This window comes from Saccopteryx leptura, chromosome 2 (genome assembly GCF_036850995.1).
Source record: "Saccopteryx leptura isolate mSacLep1 chromosome 2, mSacLep1_pri_phased_curated, whole genome shotgun sequence".
Classification (NCBI taxonomy): domain Eukaryota; kingdom Metazoa; phylum Chordata; class Mammalia; order Chiroptera; family Emballonuridae; genus Saccopteryx; species Saccopteryx leptura.
In genome coordinates, this window is record NC_089504.1 from 58,394,005 (window position 1) to 58,413,762 (window position 19,758).

At 42.3% G+C, this 19,758-nt stretch overlaps 1 protein-coding gene across 8 annotated transcripts in view; it reads right to left on the reverse strand.

The window, feature by feature from the left end:
• TJP2 (tight junction protein 2) overlaps positions 1-19,758 on the reverse strand; it is a 135,045-nt gene that overhangs the window by 3,779 nt on the left and 111,508 nt on the right. For 7 of the 8 annotated variants that reach the window (XM_066368029.1, XM_066368028.1, XM_066368030.1 and 4 more), the window contains 9 exons: positions 15,745-15,853; positions 13,991-14,201; positions 12,559-12,746; positions 12,016-12,111; positions 10,497-10,576; positions 9,878-10,088; positions 3,588-3,688; positions 2,174-2,386; positions 889-999 (listed from right to left, as the gene is read on the reverse strand). In XM_066368029.1, the coding sequence (XP_066224126.1) occupies positions 889-999; positions 2,174-2,386; positions 3,588-3,688; positions 9,878-10,088; positions 10,497-10,576; positions 12,016-12,111; positions 12,559-12,746; positions 13,991-14,201; positions 15,745-15,853 (1,320 nt within the window). The remainder of the gene's footprint in view (positions 1-888; positions 1,000-2,173; positions 2,387-3,587; positions 3,689-9,877; positions 10,089-10,496; positions 10,577-12,015; positions 12,112-12,558; positions 12,747-13,990; positions 14,202-15,744; positions 15,854-19,758) is intronic. The other variant, XM_066368024.1, reaches the window with a different exon arrangement.

The following is a 19,758-nucleotide window of genomic DNA, read 5'->3' on the forward strand; positions in this document are numbered from 1 at the left end:
CTGAATTTTGGAGAAGACCTCAGAACCAGTCAGGCTTCAGGATCGAAGAGTGGGCTCCTGACTTCATGTCACACTGAGGGTACCTGCCCTAGCTGAAAGGTGAGGCGTGTCCAGCCATGGATGAGAATGGCACAGGGAGTGGGGAAGTCATATCATGCTAAATGCCCACCTTCCTTCATACTTGGATCTCAGGCCTGCTTGTAAATGACCACTGATGTATTTTATGAGATTGTTAAGTACTTCTGACAGCTCACATAATCAATTACACTGTATTCCTTTCATCTCATCTGAACTATTGAGTAAAATAGACCAATTTCATTGAGTTATAAGGAAAAGGCTATAGCCATGGCTTTGATTTAGAGAAGAGGTAAAGAATCGGGACACGCCTATGTGTTCTTATCTTGATTTTGTTCTGGATAATGATTTACGTAAAAAATAAGCTAAGCCACCCTCATAATAGGAGGCATTGTTAAACAATGGTGGTGGTTTTCTTTACTAGATCATCAGTAAGGATTTTTCTGCTGCGTCTAAATCAGATTGTGGGCAGAAAACTCTAATTGGGCAGAAAAAGAAAAACAGAGTCCGAGTTTGGTCATTCTGGGCATCAAACTTTTCTCCTTCATCAATTAACAAATTAATTGAAAAATACTAACAGTTTTAAAATTGAACATTCTCCTAAATCTTCCTTTCCCTCTTTCCTATCTTTTTGCCTTTCCCTAATTTCTGGGTTCACTCCGTGGGACCAAAGGCACATTCTAATTGACAAACAGTGAGTCAAAAACACAAACGAACACCATCTTATTGTGTGTGATGTTCCCTGGTGACGGAGGGCACTCCGGGGGAGTCTGCTTCCTCTTCCTTCCCATCCCGGGCTTCCCAGCCACATACCTTGGGCGGCTCTGGCTTGAATGCCGGGGGTGGGCTATTGTCCCTAAGTTGATCTCTGCTAGTAGCCCTCCTCATCTGAGCTCGTGGCTCTGGGCTGGATTTCCTTATGCTCTACAAGACATAAAGGTTCATTCACAACAAGGACATCACAGCAGAGAGAAAAAAGCACTCGTCTGCTTTGCTGCAGTTCCAAGGACTTGCAGAAGGTCAGAATTTGAGGGTTACACTTTGCTACAAGTTCCTAAATTGCATAAGCTGAGATGCTGACCTAGGGCTTTTCTACTGAAAAGGCAGAAACCAGGCATATTCCCATTAGCAAAGGCTTAAGATATATTTTTTTAACTAGATGCATCCATTGTAGGAAGCATCCATTGTAGTAGTCTCCTCCTTTAACATATAAAAGAAAATATATAATATCTAAAGTCTAAAATATCTTTTGTCACATTAAGCATTAGCTATCTGTATCAACAGACATTAAGGAGTTAAATTTATTCTTTAAAACATGTCCACTGGTATATACTAATTTTTTCATCTTGATGGGTTTTATCTTCTCCTTCACCTTAAATTCTGATATTTCTATTTCATAAAGAATAAAAATCATTCACTGAAATGCACTAAGTTGCTAAAGGGTAGTCCATAGATTTACCCAAATATATGAATAATCTCATCTACAAAGACCATTATCCCAATGTTCTCTGAGGTGCAACTAATAATTGCTCTGGTCCCGACTTAGTACCTGTCAATGTGATTTCTAGGATCACAGATGCTGTCTATTCATTGGCCAGTGTATGCACAGTACACGTGATCAGACATGTATTTGATCATGAACTCAATTAAAAAATTGAAATAAAAGAGAGAAGGAAACTGATGGGGAAACACTCAGGAGCTTTAGCAAGATTAGAAAGGTTACAGGGAGGATGGAGAAGAAGCAGGGATACCTAAAAGTACAGAAAGAGAGGCCTAATCAAAGGTTACAAGTAAATACAACAAATTGTATTTAAAAAATAATACCCCACCTGCAATTTGGACAGCTGGCCCATAAAGCTGTTCAGCTTATCCACCCTGCCCAAGGACACTTAGTTCCTGTCCTGCTTCCCCAGGGACCACTACCACAGCCGTGCAGGCGCTGACTTGGAATGAGAGACTCCCTACAAGTCACTTGTTTCAACCCTTAGGAATACCTTCTACAGCACCCTGAATTAAGAGCTGTCCAGAATTCCAGTGAAACACCAGCACCTCTGTTTCCTGCCCACGGCCTCGCAGCCAGTGGCCTGCCTCGCCTCACCTCCTCGTGCTGCACCGGCTCCGAGGAGCGGGTGATGGAAGACACCAGCGGCTCCTCAGCTGGCTCATCCAGCTCATTGTCAGTGTAGGCACCTCCTTCGCCGTCGGTGTCTTCAAAGTCACTGATGAGACGGCTGTCGCAACTCAGATAGTCCGCGCCCATGGCGGTTAAGTAGGACATTCGGTCTTCAGGGTCATCATCCATCCCTTCCATCTAGAGGAATTTGTTTTGGAGGGTCAGTGGGGTGTGACATGGCTCCTGGGAGTGGGGACTCAAGAAAATTCCCAAGAACAGAGCCAAGTGACTGAAACCTTGATGCGTTTGAGAGAGGGAAGTCAACTTTATTTCCCTGAAATCACTTGGCTTTAAATTCCTATGTTAACTTTTTTGCAGGAACTGAAATTAGGAACCCTCCACCCTATCTATCTGTGCCACCATCCATCTCATAGAGAGCGACTGAGTCATGCTTCCTCAGACTGGGGGTGCTTTGTCTTCCAGAACCTGGCTTCTCTTCAGCCTCTTCTGCTGGTACTTGTCTCCTAGTAACCAAAGCACGCTGCCTTGTGCTGCACACCTCTTCACTCAACCACAAGATTTCAAATCCTTGAGGGCAGATGCTCTGTCCTATTCAACCTGTTGTCACCACGGAGGCTGGCATAGAGCCTTAGCAGGCTGTAATCATTCAGGAGATGCTAGACACCTTGACTAAGCATGCAGTTACCAAAGAGCAAGACTGGGGCTCAACAATCTCATTGGCAATTGACTCATTTCCACAGTGAAACTGTCCCTCTAAACTACCTAAATTCGACTGGATTACAGAAGCCTACCACCAAAGGCTCCCCAAACCACAGAAGTTATACACTCTGCATCCTCCCTGCGTGGAGCTATGCATAACCTACAGCCACAGATGAGAAGCTAGCCAATTGTAGAAGCCTACACAAGTTTCCTAATGCCCTCTTATCACTTACTCAAACGCCTAGGGCCCATTCTCTGCCAATCTTTAAGCAAATGATTCCACCTCCATTTGCTTGTTTTCTGTTAATTGTTAGTCATGTTTTCTGCACCCCTCCACTTCATCTCTCGCCTCTGCTGAGCTTCCCCCTCCTTAGTAAGCTGTGGGACTCAGCTCGAGATCTTGTAAGCTCTGATTAGTGTGCTTGGAATACAACACTAGTTACTACGTTAAAAGTAAAAGGGAAGTGAATGTAGGGTTGCATGTATCACAATCTGCTTTTCTTCCGAAAGCCCTTTCACTTTATCACTTTTTTCAGAGAATTTATAATAGTGCAAACTTGATTAGTACGTGTGACAGAATACCTTCGAATGGGCATGGCTTTACTACATTCACTACCCTCTTGAGAAAAGATTCAAAACACGGACTCTCACCTCGCAGCAGAGCATCTATGCCACATACCTTTCCTTCAGAGACCCAAACTGCTTCTCCCTGCTGATGCTGAATCGTGTCCTTCAAGCTGCCAAACCAGCTATCGTTGGCCGCATTTAGGTTGATTGTAGCTATAGAAATGTAAGCAAAAAAGATTTGCATCAATTTCCCAAGCAATGTTTACTTAAAAACTTATCTGACATAATTCAGACTCATTTCTATCATATCTGAATTAAAACTTTGGCAAATGCAAGAGAAAGTTTGCACACATTTGAATACTAAATCTCTTTAGTTGAGTTTACATTACAGATGGATGTTATAAACTTAAAATGAATGAATGAATTTCAGAATGTCTATCTTTCAGAAAAGCTACCTTTATTTATTTATCTTATTTTACTTTTTTTTTAATTTTCAATGAGAGTAAAAGAAGATACAGAGACAGACTTCTGCATGCACCCCAACTGGGATCTACCTAGCAGCCCCCATCTGGGGCTGATGCTCTGCCCATCTGGGGTCACTTGCAACTGAGCTATTTTTAGCGCCTGAGGCAAAAGCTTGATGGAGCGAGCCATCCTCAGGGCCCGGGGATGGCGTGCTCAAATCAATCGAGCCATCACTGCAGGAAAAGAGAAAGAGAGAGAGAAAGAGAAAAGGAGAGAGAGAGAAGGGAGAAGTAGATGGTTGCCTCTCCTGTATGCCCTAACCATGGATAGAACCCAGGACTTCCACACCAGGTTGAAGCTCTACGGCTGAACCAACTGGCCAGGGCCTGGAAAAGCTACCTTTAAAAATATGTTTTTAAAGAGTGTATTTTCAGGAAGATCAGACACCTAAAACAGATATAAAGCACCATTATTTTAAAGACTATTACACAGACATGTATATTCTAACTAAGAAAACTACATACTAGTATACTGTTGGCTACCGCCAATAAAGTACTGAAGGTAATATTTAAATGTATAACATTTTGATAGGCTTAAACATTTTAGACTATACATACAGATTAACCTAGCTCTATAGGTATACATTCAGTAATATACACTTTCTATTCAGAACAAGATTTATTGTACATAATAGCACTTCCTAAGGACTGACCAAGCACTTTACAAATACCTTACATGGATTCGCTCATTTCATGCCCACACAAACCTTGAGAGGTAGGTACTGACATCATCCCCATGTTACAGGACAGAAACTGAGGCACCGTAGGAGAACTATCTCAACACCTCACATCAAATAAGTAAAGAACCTAAGTGCAAACTCAGGCTTTGCTTTTAGAGCCTATAGCCACAGTCACTGCGCAACACAGCCCATCTAAAAGCATGGCTTTAAAGCACCAATATAAAACTAATGCAAATTATTCTTTAGCAATATGTATCTATGGACCCAATGGAGATAAATCAGACATGCAAATTAAATTGGTCCTGAATAATAAATTAAATTGGACCTAAAATGATCACAGTGCAGTAAATTAGGACTAAAAAAAACCCACACAAAATAAAACTACAATGCAGTAGCCTTTTCTTAGAAGGTATGGCAAAAGAAAATGAGGGCTTGTTGGTAAAAGCTGTTTGGCACCCTGCTCCATCTATCCTGAGGTCTGCATAATTCTTCATAGATAGCCAAAAAAGAACCATTAAGCAAATTTTCTAAGCAATTATGCTTCAAGTTTTCTTCCTGGTAATAAATACCACTCTTTCATTTAAAAAAGTTCTAACACTGACCTTGGAAAATCCTAAGGGAGCTTACAATTTCCCTGGTTATTAATTATTTATAGCATTAGAATAAACTGATACATCAGACAACTCAAAAAGATTAACCTTGATTCCTGGGGCTTTTGCATCCTTATCGTGGTACTTTACAATCATTATTCTGCTCCTGGGTAAAGCGTGGTGCCACAGTACTTAAATATAGAAATGAAACTGTACACCCCCAAGACAACATGAGTGATTTGCACTGAATGTATAGAAAGCATTAAGCCGCCTTTCTGAGCTTTAAATTGAAGTTGTATAAAATGAGTATAGTCCATATCTATCATGAGGAAAGCCTAGCTCAAGGGGCCATTTACAAAATGCAGAAAATATGTTCATTTTCCCTGATAAAATGAAAAAGGTCATAAAACCTCTTACTGAATTCACAATGAGTCAAATATATGAAAATGTCCTAAAACTGATTGTGGTAATGGCTGCACCACTCTGAGTATACTAAAACCCACTGAATTTTACACTGTAAATGGATGAATTATAGGATATGTAAATTAAATCTCAATTAAGCTATTCATGTGGCACGGATGCCCCTAAACAGACAAGTCAACCAAGGTGCCCAGGCAGACAGCACAGCATCCTCCATCCACTCCCTTGGTCACCAGTCTCTGCAATCCCCGGGGAAACCAGAAGTCGCCTACTGCAAACTTTCAGCTGCTACAACATCCACTTTCCCTCCCAAGCCTTTTCAATGACTACATACTGACACAGAATTTTTTGTTATAATATGTAACATTCAAAGAAGATAAAATAAGCATAAAGTAATATTACTACTAATAATCAGTAGCATTTACTAGTACTTCCCAAGTCCCAGGGCTGGCCCTGCACAAATTTCACATTAATGAAACCCATGAAAGCTGATAAAAATGTCAATATCCTGTGATACTTTAAAATTCCTGCAATTTCCTAAGACAGATGGCCCTGCCTGGGTCTCTAAGTCCACAATTCCATTTCAGTGGTCTGCAAACCATGAACTGAGTGTTTCAGGAATTCCAAGACAACATGGAATTTAATCCTTCTGTTTTTAAAAAAATAACTTTTCTTGACTTGTACATGCAAACGTATCCTATAATATTCTTTTTTACTGGAAAGGAGGAAGGGGCAGCCCAACACTTGAACTCATGCTGACGGGTTAATACGCTTTTGAGCAAATCTCAGAATAAAGCTTCCCTTGTCATCTCCTCTTAATTGAGTAGTACGCTGGGTCTGAAAGGACAGCCAGTTTAATACTGTCATAATTTAAAAAGTCACCTGTGGGACAGGCTTTTCTTGTTACTGTCCAATAAGGAAAAAGAAGGATATTGAGCCTAGCAATACTACAGGCACTATAAGCCTGGATTTTGAATGATGTGTTCATCAAAGCAGCTCTACTATTCCTACTTATTAATTCATAAAAGTCTCATAAATGTAAAATCGTAAAAGCCTCTGATTCTGGCCACAACATATACAATCAAGTCATAGCCCGGCCAGGCTGGGTGAGACACAGGGAATAGAAAGGGCTTAATGGCGACCATCTACGCAGCTTTGAGGAGTCAAATCAGAAGTTTGGAACCATACTGTAAAAGGTCATTTGGCAGAACAGAAAGCTTGTTGGTAACAGTTATTTGGTGCTCTGTTCCATCTATCCTTAAAGACTGCAGAACTCCAGAGATTGGCAACATATGGTGAGAATGGATCACTTCAAAATTTCAGATGAAACTAGATGTTCAGTGTCTACGTTTCCATTCCAGCCTCTGACTTGAGTTACCCTAAAACCTTCAATTTCTTGATGAGCTTAGGCAAGAAATGGTCTGGTATGCCAGAGGCAGTTCTAATTAAGCCACAGTTATGCCATGCCTACGCACTAGTTCCCATGCTGGCCTTTGGCACATGAGCTGGATCCTGCACAGTCCCTGCCTTCAAAGATCTCATAATGTATCAGCAGAGCTGAATCAGGAGTTGTTAACTTCTACACATGGGCTCTTCAAGATCCTCACTCAGATCCGGACATCTATTGTGGCCTCTGCTTCAAAGAGCAAATGATGGTAATTTAGAGGTAGATAGAGGGAGTGACCCAGAGTCACTGCCTCCTCCTTCCGCTCTGCCCTCACTCCACAGCCCATTACTTCCCTTCCTGGTATCTCATATCCTCACATGAACCCCAAATTCAACTCTCTGAGAGAGGCTCCTAGCCATTCAATGGACTTGAGTTTGAGTGAAGGTGGGAGTGGAAGGGGGGATGAAGTAGGCATAGGCTGAACATGTCACAATCACATGGGCCTCAGTTAAATGGATATTCTGATAAATGGAGGAACTGCACTGTGTGACCTTCAACATTAGAAGAATAAGTCTGTGCTCTAACGTAGATTATTGGACACACACTCAGAGATGTCCTAGTTTCAATCTGGGCCAGCCATACACTAGACATGTGCCCTTGCCAAAGTCACTTGGCCTTTTTTATGGCCCAAAATAACAGGGCACAGAAAAGACTGAGACACTGTTACCTATTACTATAATGAAAATAGTAATATTAATTATTGCTATATGATTATTACAATTAGTAGTAGCAGTAGTAAAAATGACAGAGAGAAGATTATGTATGAATATATCAAAAGCACAAGCTCTTATGCCTCTACACTCATAAACTCCAGTTTATGGTGTACCAGTTCATTCACTAAATTACTTCTTAGTGCAGCATTTTGCCACAGTGTTAAGTAGTGCAGCTCAATAGTCAACAACAAAAGCCTGTGACTATAAAACAAGAGTCTAATAGGGACATACTTTCATCGCCCCCTCAGTGTCAGATATGCTAAATAGGACATCGCTTGAGGATGATTGGTGCTGAACACAAAAGAGCTGTCATTACCCTAAGGACATCCAGTCTCCTCATGTGGCTTTCACAAACTTTCATGACCAAAACTTTATGTAACTCTTTTTTTTTTTTTTTGTATTCTTCCAAAGTTAGAAGTGGGGAGGCAGTCAGACAGAATCCCGCATGCGCCCCACTGGGATCCACCCGGCATGCCCACCAGGGATGATGCTCTGCCCATCTGGGTGTTGTTCCATTGCATCCGGAGCCATTCCAGCACCGGAGGTGGAGGCCACAGAGCCATCCTCAGCACCCGGGCCAACTTTGCTCCAATGAAGCCTTGGCTGTGGGAGAGGAAGAGAGAGAGAGAGGAAAGAGAGGGGGAAGGGTGGAGAAGCAGATGGGCGTTTCTCCTATGTGCCCTGACCAGGAATCGAACCCAGGACTTTCACACACTGGACCAATGCTCTACTGCTGAGCCAACCAGCCAGGGCTAGGGCTATGTAATTCTTTTAAACTTTTGATAATACCATATTCACTGAACTAGTCATTTATATAGGTAGCACATATAATCAGTTATTAAAACATGTCACATTCTCAAATTTTACTTTCATAAGTAATAGTAGCAGTGGCCTTCATTTCAAGACCTTTAAAAAGTATTCCTTTAGGAAAAATTTAAACATATACAAAAGTAGAGAGAACAGTTTAATGAACTCCATGGCCACATCAACCAGAACCAGTTTCAACAACTATCAGCTCCTGGCCAGTCTTGTATTGTCTGTACCCTACCCACTCTCCTCACTGAAGATTATTTAAGCAAAGCCCAAACACCATATTGTCATCTGTAAATATATGTATGTTAGGTTATCCATAACTAATCTGTTTAGTAAACATTCCCTAAAGACATAATCACAGAAAACATAATCACAACATGATTATCATCCTAAAACCAGCAGTAATAAATCCTTAATATCATCCAATTCCCAAAGTGTTCAAGTTTCCATTGAGGGGACATTTTTCAACAATGAGACCAAGTTCCTATCACTTTGTAAGTCAGGATATGCGTGGATGGGTAAGGAGAGGACAGTGATGCCACCTATGGAGATGTGGGTCCCAGCTGTAACACGTGGCCCTATCACTAGCCTTGTAATCCTTCACAAAAATTTGAACCTCATCGCCTGACCAGGCGGTGGCGCAGTGGATAGAGCATTGAACTGGGAGGTGGAAGACCCAGGTTCGAGACCCTGAGGTCGCCAGCTTGAGCCTAGCTCATCTGGTTTGAGCAAAAGGTCACAAGCTTGAGCCCAAGGTCACTGGCTCGAGCAAGGGGTTACTTGGTCTGCTGAAGGCCCGCGGTCAAGGCACATATGAGAAAGCAATCAATGAACAACGAGGGTGTTGCAACGCAATGAAAAACTAATGACTGATGCTTCTCATCTCTCCGTTCCTGTCTGTCTGTCCCTGCCTGTCCCTCTCTCTGACTCTCTCTCTGTCTCTGTAAAAAAAAAAAAAATTGAACCTCATCTAAATACCCAATTATTGTATGTCATGAATCTTTCTGACTATTTCAAACTGTCAAAAGTATATACACAAACAACATGAGTCTAATACACACATTTTATAGGATTAGCTACTTTTCAAGGAGTTATGAGTAATATTTCAGATTACTATTCTCTGTTAGTATCCAGGTTATTTTCTTATTTCTTTCATTCTTCAATTCTCTGCTTTTCACTTTGGAGCAAAGAGACTACATCTGAAATTTCACTTACCTGTAAAAAGATGTGCACAAGTTTTTTTAAGCTTGTTGGCTTGATCATATAACTTTCGAGAACTTTTGTTGGACGTTGGATTCAACCTTTGTCTCATGGTCTTGACACCTTGTCTAGAATCTGGGTTGAAAAATATCACAATTGGGAACCACTGAGTATAATTCAACAGGTCCACAGCTTTAGGAGTCACATCCAGTAGTGCGTGCTTATCCTGTTACAAATGGGGAAAAGGTATAAAAACTGTATGTAAAATTGTACAGCAATGAAGAATTTTTCTTAATAAGTAAAGGTGTCATCACATAAAATTTGTCAATTTAAAAAAAAAGCAGAAGACATTTCTCTTCACATTATATCCACTTAGTATTATCAATCTATTGGAATTTCTGAGAAAATGAATTAACAGGTTATTGGGTACAATGTTGAGAACTCTGGGGAAAAAACAACACACCACCACGGAATATCAAGAGTTTCCACACAAAGAAACATCTTGCATTTATGCTCACTTTTTATCATTTAACATTTCATTATAATTAAAATACAGACTCCATCCTCAGAAAGACTGCAGCAAACCACAACTCAATTCTTTCTGACAACATGATGTTCAGATAAATTTTCTCACCTGTTCGATAATTTGCCTCACGGTATTTAAGCGCACCACCCCACTGGATTTCTCAGACCCTGCATCTTTCGGTTCCGTTTCTGCAAAAGCAAAAGCAAAAACAAGGGACTAAATAATTTTTTAGAAACCAATGACTACCAAATTCTGCAAGTCAGCATCCGCAGTGATGAGACATCTGACATAAGGTGCAACCTGACCAGAGGAAATGGGAAGGAACCATACAGGCTGTTTTGCCAAATCAAATCATGAGGAAAGAGGCAGTGCAACAGGTGAGACAAGTGGCTCGAACTCTTCACAATGTCAAAGTCACCAAATAATTTAGAAAAATGAAGACTAGAAAGACATAAAAATCAAATGTATTTCAGCATCCTTGGTTGTGGTCTGAAATTAGATTTTTATTATTATTTTTATTTATTTATTTATTATTATTATTATTATTGAGGCAGGAAGTGGGAAGGCAAAAAGGCTTCCACATGCGCTCCAACTGGGATCCACCTGGCAAGCCCTTTACAGGGTGATGCTCTGTTCATCTGGGGCAGCTGCTCCACTGCTTGGCAACCAAGCTATTTTAGTGCCTGAGGCAAGGCCATGGAGCCATCCGCCATGCCCAGGGCCAACTTGCTCAGACCATTCGTACCATGGCTATGGGGAGGGGGGGAGAAAGGGAGACAGGGAGAGAAGCAAATGGTTGCTTCTCCTGTGTGCCCTGACCAGGAATGGACCCAGGACTTCCACACCCAAGCTGATGCTCTACTGCTAAGCCAACTGGCCAGGGAGGTTGCAGTCTGAATTTAGAAAAATAAGTCATGAAAGACAAAATTGGAAAATTGGGACAACTGAGAAAAACCTGAAAAACGAACTATATACTAAATAATATATATTATTGAATCAATGTTTAATTTCTTGGCTGTGATAATAGTAGTGTGTAGCTCTATAGGAGGAGAATGTCTTTATTCTTAGAAGGGTAAAAACTGTTAAATTTTCAAATGGTTCAGCAGAAATTTGAAAAAAATGTATAAGTGGTGTTGATGGTAGGGGGGTGTATATATGGCAAAATGTCAATAACTTGTGACAGTTACTCCAGGGGATATGTGGATAGTCATAATTTTTCTTTTTTTTTTCTGTAATTAGATATTTTTCAAATTAAAATTTTGTGAGGGAAAAATATCACTGTCCTGATGGTGGTGGCACAGTGGATAGAGTATCGACCTGGTATGCTAAGGTCCCAGGTTTGAAACCCTAAGGTTGTCAGCTTGAGCACAGGCTCATCTGGCTTGAGACCGGCTCGCCAGCTGGAGCGTGGGGTCACTGGAATGAGCACAGGATCACTGTCATAATTCCAAGGTCACTGGCTTGAAGCCCAAAGGTCACTGGCTTGGCTTGAGTCCCCCCGGTCAAGGCACATATGAGAAGCAACTGATGAACAATTAAAGTGACACAACTACTAGTTGATGCTTCTCATCTCTCTCCCTTCCTGTCTGTTGCTAAAATATATGTATGTCACTGACATACTACTTACTAGCAGTTTGGAACAGGTCAGGTAACTCATATGCCAACTTCTCCATTGCTATATCTGCTATAGGGCCAAATAAGACCACGGGTCTCTTGAAACCAGCTGAAATGAGACAAGAAAGACCATGAAAACACACACAGTTCCTTAGCTGTAAAAATAAGAAGCAAACGTATTTTACAGGCCACTGATAACACATTTAAATGAAAGAAACTGCATGTTCTCCTACCCCCACTTCAGCCTAGCTTTTCTGAAGAATATGCCTTTATCCCCGTTATTAAAGATGAACCTCACTGTAGGTAATACATAAAAACACTTGAATGGTAGAATTAGAAAATGATGAAGTTTGTGGTAATAGGCCACCATGTACAAGTTTGCAAAGCTTGCCTTTTTGTCTTTTTTTTTGTGTTTGAATCTAAGTCCAACTCTATAACCTGGCTTTGGTTTAAGTGATACAGGTAAGTGTGAACTTGACAGCTACAATCCGAAAATGAAGAAAGACAGGCTTGGAGGTCAGCTGGCTCATTTCCGAGCCCCGCCTGGCTTCCTTACCTTCTCGCAGCAAAACCCTCTCATAAGCCGGGAACTTGGTGCTGACCGACACGACAGCTGTCAGGTCTTCCCGGCTCTTCCGCAGGTTCTTCTTCATGCCGGACCTCTGGCCGCGCATCCTCCAGAAATCTGCCCTGTCCCCAGCATTGTCTCGCTGGGCATTCTGAACGCTGGCCATTTGTTCAGCCCTGAGAGAAGAAACCACAGGAAGTAACTTTCTAGCGCTAGAAAACACACACACACACGTGCATGTCATTAAACCAGCTCTACTCAGTTTTTCTTATGACCCTGAATTGGGAGAGATGCAGCCTGTCAGTGAAGAGGAGGGAAAATGTGGGGACTCTCTTCCCAGGGTGGAAAATGTGGGGACTCTCTCTGCCCAACAGAAGTATACCAGGAATTGGTCCCCATAAAATCCACCAGAAGTAGCTCAATAATAAACACACTCCACGTGGCTCATTCTGACAGGACGGTATACAGTAAACAGACTCGAACTTCCCCGTCAAAATGAAAGTGTCTTTCCTATTCTCCCCACTGACTCAGCAAACCAACATGTGTCCGCGGGGTTGAAGATGAAGGACACACGCTGGACAAGGACATTGTCTCTAAGAAGTGTACTGCTCTGCTACAGCCAGTTGGTATCTGCTCGTGTGCTGTGCAAGCACTGGACACTTCTTAGGACAGGGGTCCCCAAACTACGGCCTGCGGGCCACTTGAGGCCATTTATCCGGACCCCGCCGCACTTCCGGAAGGGGCACGTCTTTCACTGGAGGTCAGTGAGAGGAGCACAGGATGCATTCGCATCCTCTGCTCCTGGAATACTGTATGTGGCAGCGCCGCAAGGCACGGCTTCACTCACGTACAGTACTACTTCCGGTGACGCGGGACGCACGTGTCAGGGCTACGGAAGCGCATCATATCACTTGTTACGGCCAGCAGTGACAAATATGGAACCGGACATTGACCATCTCATTAGCCAAAAGCAGGCCCATAGTTCCCATTGAAATACTGGTCATTTTGATGATTTAAATTTACTTGTTCTTTATTTTAAATGTTGTATTTGTTCCCATTTTGTTTTTTTACTTTAAAATAAGGTATGTGCAGTGTGCACAGGGATTTGTTCATAGTTTTTTTTATAGTCCAGCCCTCCAACGGTCTGAGGGACAGTGAACTGGCCCCCTGTGTAAAAAGTTTGGGGACCCCTGACTTAGAATATCGTTCAAAGCCAGCCAACCAAGTGCAACATCCAACCATGTGATGCTAAATACACACACCAGCTAGTGGTGACTTCAGTTCTAGGAGCCGATGATGGGAGAAGACATGAGGACAAATAATGAAGCCATGTGCAGCTTCCTTTCTGAGCAGGTGGGTTGTGGTTTATTTGTGGGGAGAAGGCGAAGAGGGGTGTGTGGGAACGTGTGATCTCAGATACCTGCTTTTGTTGGGGATTAAGCCTTTCTCCAGTTCATTTCCAATCCTCACGGCCAGCCAGTGGCCCAGCTTGCCATCATACAGGGTATCCACCACTCGGAAGACCTCCCCCCTGGTGAAGGCCAGGCTCTGTGGAGTTTCCTTCTCACATTCAAAGTGGCTTCTTATAAAAAACGAATCTCCTCTGCCGCAAGCCAGTATGTCTCTGTACACTGAAAGGCAAAAGCATCACTGTAGGCTGCATTCTGCTTAGCTAGAGGTCTTTTCTTCAAGTTATCAGTTTCTGTTTCTGAGCATGCCCTTTACCTTCTGCCATTTCTCAAACTCAGCATATGGGCTCTATGAGAACCATGGCTCTAATACAAAGAAGGATAAAAAATAACTTTATGAGCTGCTGTAATGGTTAATTTTATGTGTCAACTTTACTGGCCCACAGGATGCCCAGATATTTGGTCAAACATTATTCTAGGTGTTTGGGGATGAGATTTCTTTTGTGTGTGTGTGACAGACAGAGAGAGGGACAGATAGGGACAGATAGGAAGGGAGAGAGATGAAAAGCATCAATTCTTTGTTGCAGCATCTTAGTTGTTCATTGATTGCTTTCTCGTATGTGCCTTGATGTGGGAGGAGGGGGCTCCAGCAGAAAGAGTGACCCCTTGCTCAAGCCAGCAACCCTGGGCTTCAAACCAGTGAGCTTTGGGCTCAAGCCAAGGACCATGAGGTCATGTCTATGATCCCATGCTCAAACCAGCGACCCTGCGCTCAAGCTGGTGAGCCCACACTCAAGCCAGTGACCTCAAGGTCCTCTGTGCCCCAGTCTGATGCTCTATCCACTGCACCACCACCTGGTCAGGTATGAGATTAATGTTTAAACTAATAGACCAAGTAAAGCAGATTGCACTCTCTGATGCAGATGGGCCTCAGCCAATCAGTAGAAGGCTTGAATAGAACAAAAAGATGGACCCTCCCCTGACTTTGAAAAAACTAACTCTTTATGCCTTTGAACTGGGACATTGGTTTTTTTTTTTCCTGCCTTCACACTCAAATGGAAACATCAGCTCTTTCTGGGTCTCAAGCCTGCCAGCCTTTGGACTCCAACTATACCACTGGCTCTCTTGGTTCACCAGTCTTTGGAGTTGGACTAAAACTAAATTATCAGTTCTTCTGAGTCTCCAGCTTGCCATTCATTCTACAGATCTTGAGACTTGCCAGCCTCTATAATCATTAAGCTATTTCCTTATAATCAATCAATCAATCAATCAATCACTTTCTCTACACACACACACTAATGGCTTTGTTCCTCTGGAGAACCCTAATACAGTTGGCAGTCAACCCTTGGAAGCAGACAGGGAAGACAGTATCAACTGCCATTTTATGGGTGAAAACAATGAGACCTGGTAAGGTGAAACAACTTGTCAGACTGGTAAGAGTTAATGTGGGAGATGAACAGTAAGTGTGGCTCTTTGTATCCATCATATGAAAGACTCAGTAATACTCCAGGCAGTACTTAAGGATAGATCGCTGTTCAGAAAAGCAGTTATATTCCAAACTGACACAACCAGTGAAATTATCCCAGTGGGTGCATAAAAAACATTTCCATAAAAAGTTAAATGGTATGCAAATTGTCTCCAGAGATTACTTAGTAGGATCCAGTTCAATCTTTTAATACCCAAATGTATCTGTTCTAGTCCCAAAGCCACCTCTCATCTTTCCCACAATCCCCCCACCATTAAACTAATGAACAGACATGCTCACCATCAGCTCGGCTCTGAGCTAAAATGGTCACCATTTCACCTTTCGGGATTTCTAACAGGTAGAGAACAGCATCTTCCCGAACCAGCCCTCTGAAATCCTGTGTATTCACCTGATAAGAAGGGCAAACAGAAAAAACAGGAAGTGGTTTATACAAAGGTGCCACATGAACTTTTCATTTGATTGTTTTCATCAGGGCCTGCGGAGAGCAAAACTCAGATGTAAAGATGTCCCCAGTGTCCCTGCTCAAGCTCTCACAGCACCCCACTATTGCCCTGGGCTGTGGGGGCACCGTCACACCTTCCTGTTTCCCCACACTGCCAACCCCCCCCCCCTTAGGAATATGCATTCCATCAAAGAGCTGTCATCAGATTAAAGATCAGATTAAAACTGTCTGTGGTTGTGTTTGGTCTTCTTTGAGTCTCCCATTGAGGTGGCCAGGGAGGTAATGTACAATCATGAAACATGTAACTATAACGCAGTAGGGAGAGCTGGGGTCTACTGCAAACAAGCATGCTGGCTGGTTCAACTGACAGCATTAACGCTATTTTTAAATTAGTTCAAATAAAAGCCTGAAAATAAAGCTTCGGATCAATTCCACCTTTCTCCCTAAAGTTTCTATAACCTAAAAGGTGTTTAATATGAGCTTAAGAAAGTGAAACGCATTAGCTTCATATGGCAGACTAACAGCCTAATATACAGGCTTATATATTTAAGCTTCTGACACACACTTAATATTTCTGGCAGGGACCCCACAACATTTATTCACCACTAAATCTGCAGAGGACACTTTAAATAGCTTTTGGAAGTTAGGAAGCAAGTAAAATTGAAATGTAGGGGGGAAAGACATTTTGACATCTTTGTTTTGTACCTTTAAAACCATTTTTGGCCCTGGATGTTTGGCTCAGTAGATAGAGCAATGGTCCAGCTTATGGATGTCCCAGGTTCGATTCCCAGTCTGGGCACACAAGAGAAGCGACCCCTTCCCTCCCTCTCCCCCCAACCCTCTTAGCCAGTGGATTGATTGGTTTGAGCCCCCAGGCACTGAGGAGAGCTAGGTTGGTCTCTGCATCAGTCTCAGGTAATAAAAATAGCTCAGTTGATTTGAGCAGATTTGGTTAATTTGAGCATCAGCTCCAGACAGGGTTGCCAGGGGGGATCCTGGTCGGGGTGCTTGCAGGAGTCTGTCTCGCTATCTCCCCTCCTCTCACTTAAAAAACAAACAAACAAAACAAAAAAACACTATTTTTAAAAAGAAAAATTATAAATAAGTAAAATGCACACACCATTTTAAAGTCCCTAATATTTTAATAATGTATTACAGAAGTGAAAAGATACAGAATTCCTATGAAATATTTTCTGCAGTCATTGAGGATAGCAGAATCCTTTAATCAAAGAGTAATGCTTTTATTACTAAAAAAGGTTCATTAATGTTAGAATTTATTATTTAATTAATGTTTGAACTTATAATTAAGAGAAAATGGGCATAAGACTAAAACTTACTTGGTGCTTTTAAAGTAAAGCAATCATGTTAACTTAAGACAACCATCATTCCCATCTCTCTGTCCCCAAATTAGGGAAAATTGTACTTTGGTATATAATCCTTTTTTATGCCATTTGGAGACAGACCCACATCTGTGTCGATATACGGCCACATGTATGTTTTTATATGCACATATATGCTTATATCTGTTTATTTAAATAAGACAAGGCCATAAGCCTGGGGAAAATCTTAAAGGTCCCTTCGTCCATCTCTATGGCCATGTGAGAATGACCTATCATCAAGCCAAAAATCTAACAGTCAAAATTTAAGCACACATGATAGCTACACTGTACAATCCACATAGTTAATAAACAAAATTAGGTTTTTCCTCTTTTTCGTCCCCTAAAATTTTCTGAAAGAGAAATAACAACCACACCAGACAAATAATCAGCAAAGAGACAGGTCAGGCACAAAGGCGTGTCTTTCGCTGTTATTTACAAGGCACATACATGGCCGGAGCACAGCACCCTCGGGTTTTCATCCCACGTCAGGCTGCCACTCTGACAAAAGGAAGAGTCAAACTTAAAAAACCTATGATATAGGCCCTGCATGGGTGGCTCAGCGGACACAGCATCATCCCAAGGTTACGTGTTCGATCCCTAGTCAAGGCACATATGAGAAGCAAGTAATGAATGCACAATTAAGTGGAACAGAGTTGATGCTTCTTTCTCTCCCCCCCCCCTTCCCTTCCCACACTTTCTCTTCTTCTTTTCTTTCTCTCTCTCAAAAAATCAATGGGAATAAAAAAAAAACCTGTGATACAGAAGTGATTAGTATATATACATAGTTCACCACACAGATCCAATTTGGCCACGAAAAGAAGTTCTGAAACAAAAGTAAAAAAAAAAATCAGGGCAGTACTTTGAGTTTGAAGATTAGGTTGTACAGTCCTCTCCAATAAATATCCTCTTTTATTATCTATTTAGTTGTCCACAGGGTCTACTGTATCTGTTGTGAAGAGGATTCTCTATCAGCTACAGCTCACAACTGCGTAGCAGCTCCGCTGCCTTAGCAGGCAAACGCAGTCTTCTCCACCCCTTTATAGAAACGAGGGCTCCTTTTGTAGACAACAGAAAATTCATTCACAATCAAGAACGGGGAAACCAGTTCCCACAGTCTCTTCCTACTCGCCAAGTAAAAATAGGAAACAAGATACTCTGTCAAGTATAAATGCTGCGTACCATGACTTTTACCCATGGAAGTAACTCTCCCCATCTTGAACAACTTAGAGATAGGTCAATCTGTCAAGGTCCTATGTGAATTCCCTTTAAAAAAAAAATCAGTGAAAGGAAGGGAGACAGAGACTCCTGCATGTGCCTGGACCAGGATACACCCAGCAAGCCCACTAGTGGGCAATGCTCTGCCCATCTGGGGTGTTTCTGGGGTTGCTCCGTTGCTCAGCAACTGAGCTCTTAGCGCATGAGGCAGAGGCCATGGAGCCACCCTCAGCACCCAGGGCCAATTCGCTCCAATCTAGCCATGGCTGCAGGAGGGGAAAGAGAGAGAGAGAGAGGAGAGAGAGAAGCAAGAGAGGAAGGAGTGGAGAAGTAGATGGGCACCTCTCCTGTGTGCCTTGATAGGGAATCAAACCCAGGACATCCACACACGGGGCTCATGCTATACCATTGAGCCAACAGGCCAGGGCTCTATTTTTTTTTTCCATGAAAATTTAAGAAATCTTTTCTTCACCCCAAGTATAAAAATATTTAATCTTTGCTCCTTCATGAGCAAAAGCTTCCAAATTCCTTCCTCGCTTCCTATGACCCCAATACTAGTTAGGAAACATGCTTTTTCTTTTCTGGCACCAGCCCGAGAGTGAATCGGTATGAGCTGGCATTTGGAGGGGATTCTTATCAGCAGCACTTGGTAAGTGATGTTTCCTAGGAGCATGTACCACAGGGTTCACTCAGGTACACTTAGTCTTCTAGGATCCTGTCCAGAGCCAGAGAGGGTCTAGGATGTCACTGGAAAGCTTCAGCCAGGCTCATGATCCAGGTTTGCCCTTCAGGTGCTCCAGAAATGAAATCTGAACCACCGCAATGGGGCTGCGAGCCAAGAAGGAAGAGGCCCGCCTGTTCTGTGCTCCGCCGTCTGCTTCCTCGGGACTTCTTTTTACTGCCCTCTCCTCTGAGCCTAGATGCTCTTACCAGCTCTCTACTAACTCCTAATAAGAAATTCAAGTTTACAGAAGCAGAAATTCCAGTGAAGCCAGTTGCTAGCATTCAGTATTTGTCTAGTCAAGGGGGACTTGACATTCTTGAAGTTTATTCTGAATTTAGTGGCAAATACATTACATGGATCTCATAAAATGTCAAAGTTGAGTTGGCTATCATTTTTTATAAAGATTTTATTTATTCATTATAGAGAAGGGAGAGAGAGAGAGAGAGAGAGAGAGAGAGAGAGAAGGGGGGAGGAGCAGGAAGCATCAACTCCCATATGTGCCTTGACCAGGCAAGCCCAGGGTTTTGAACCGG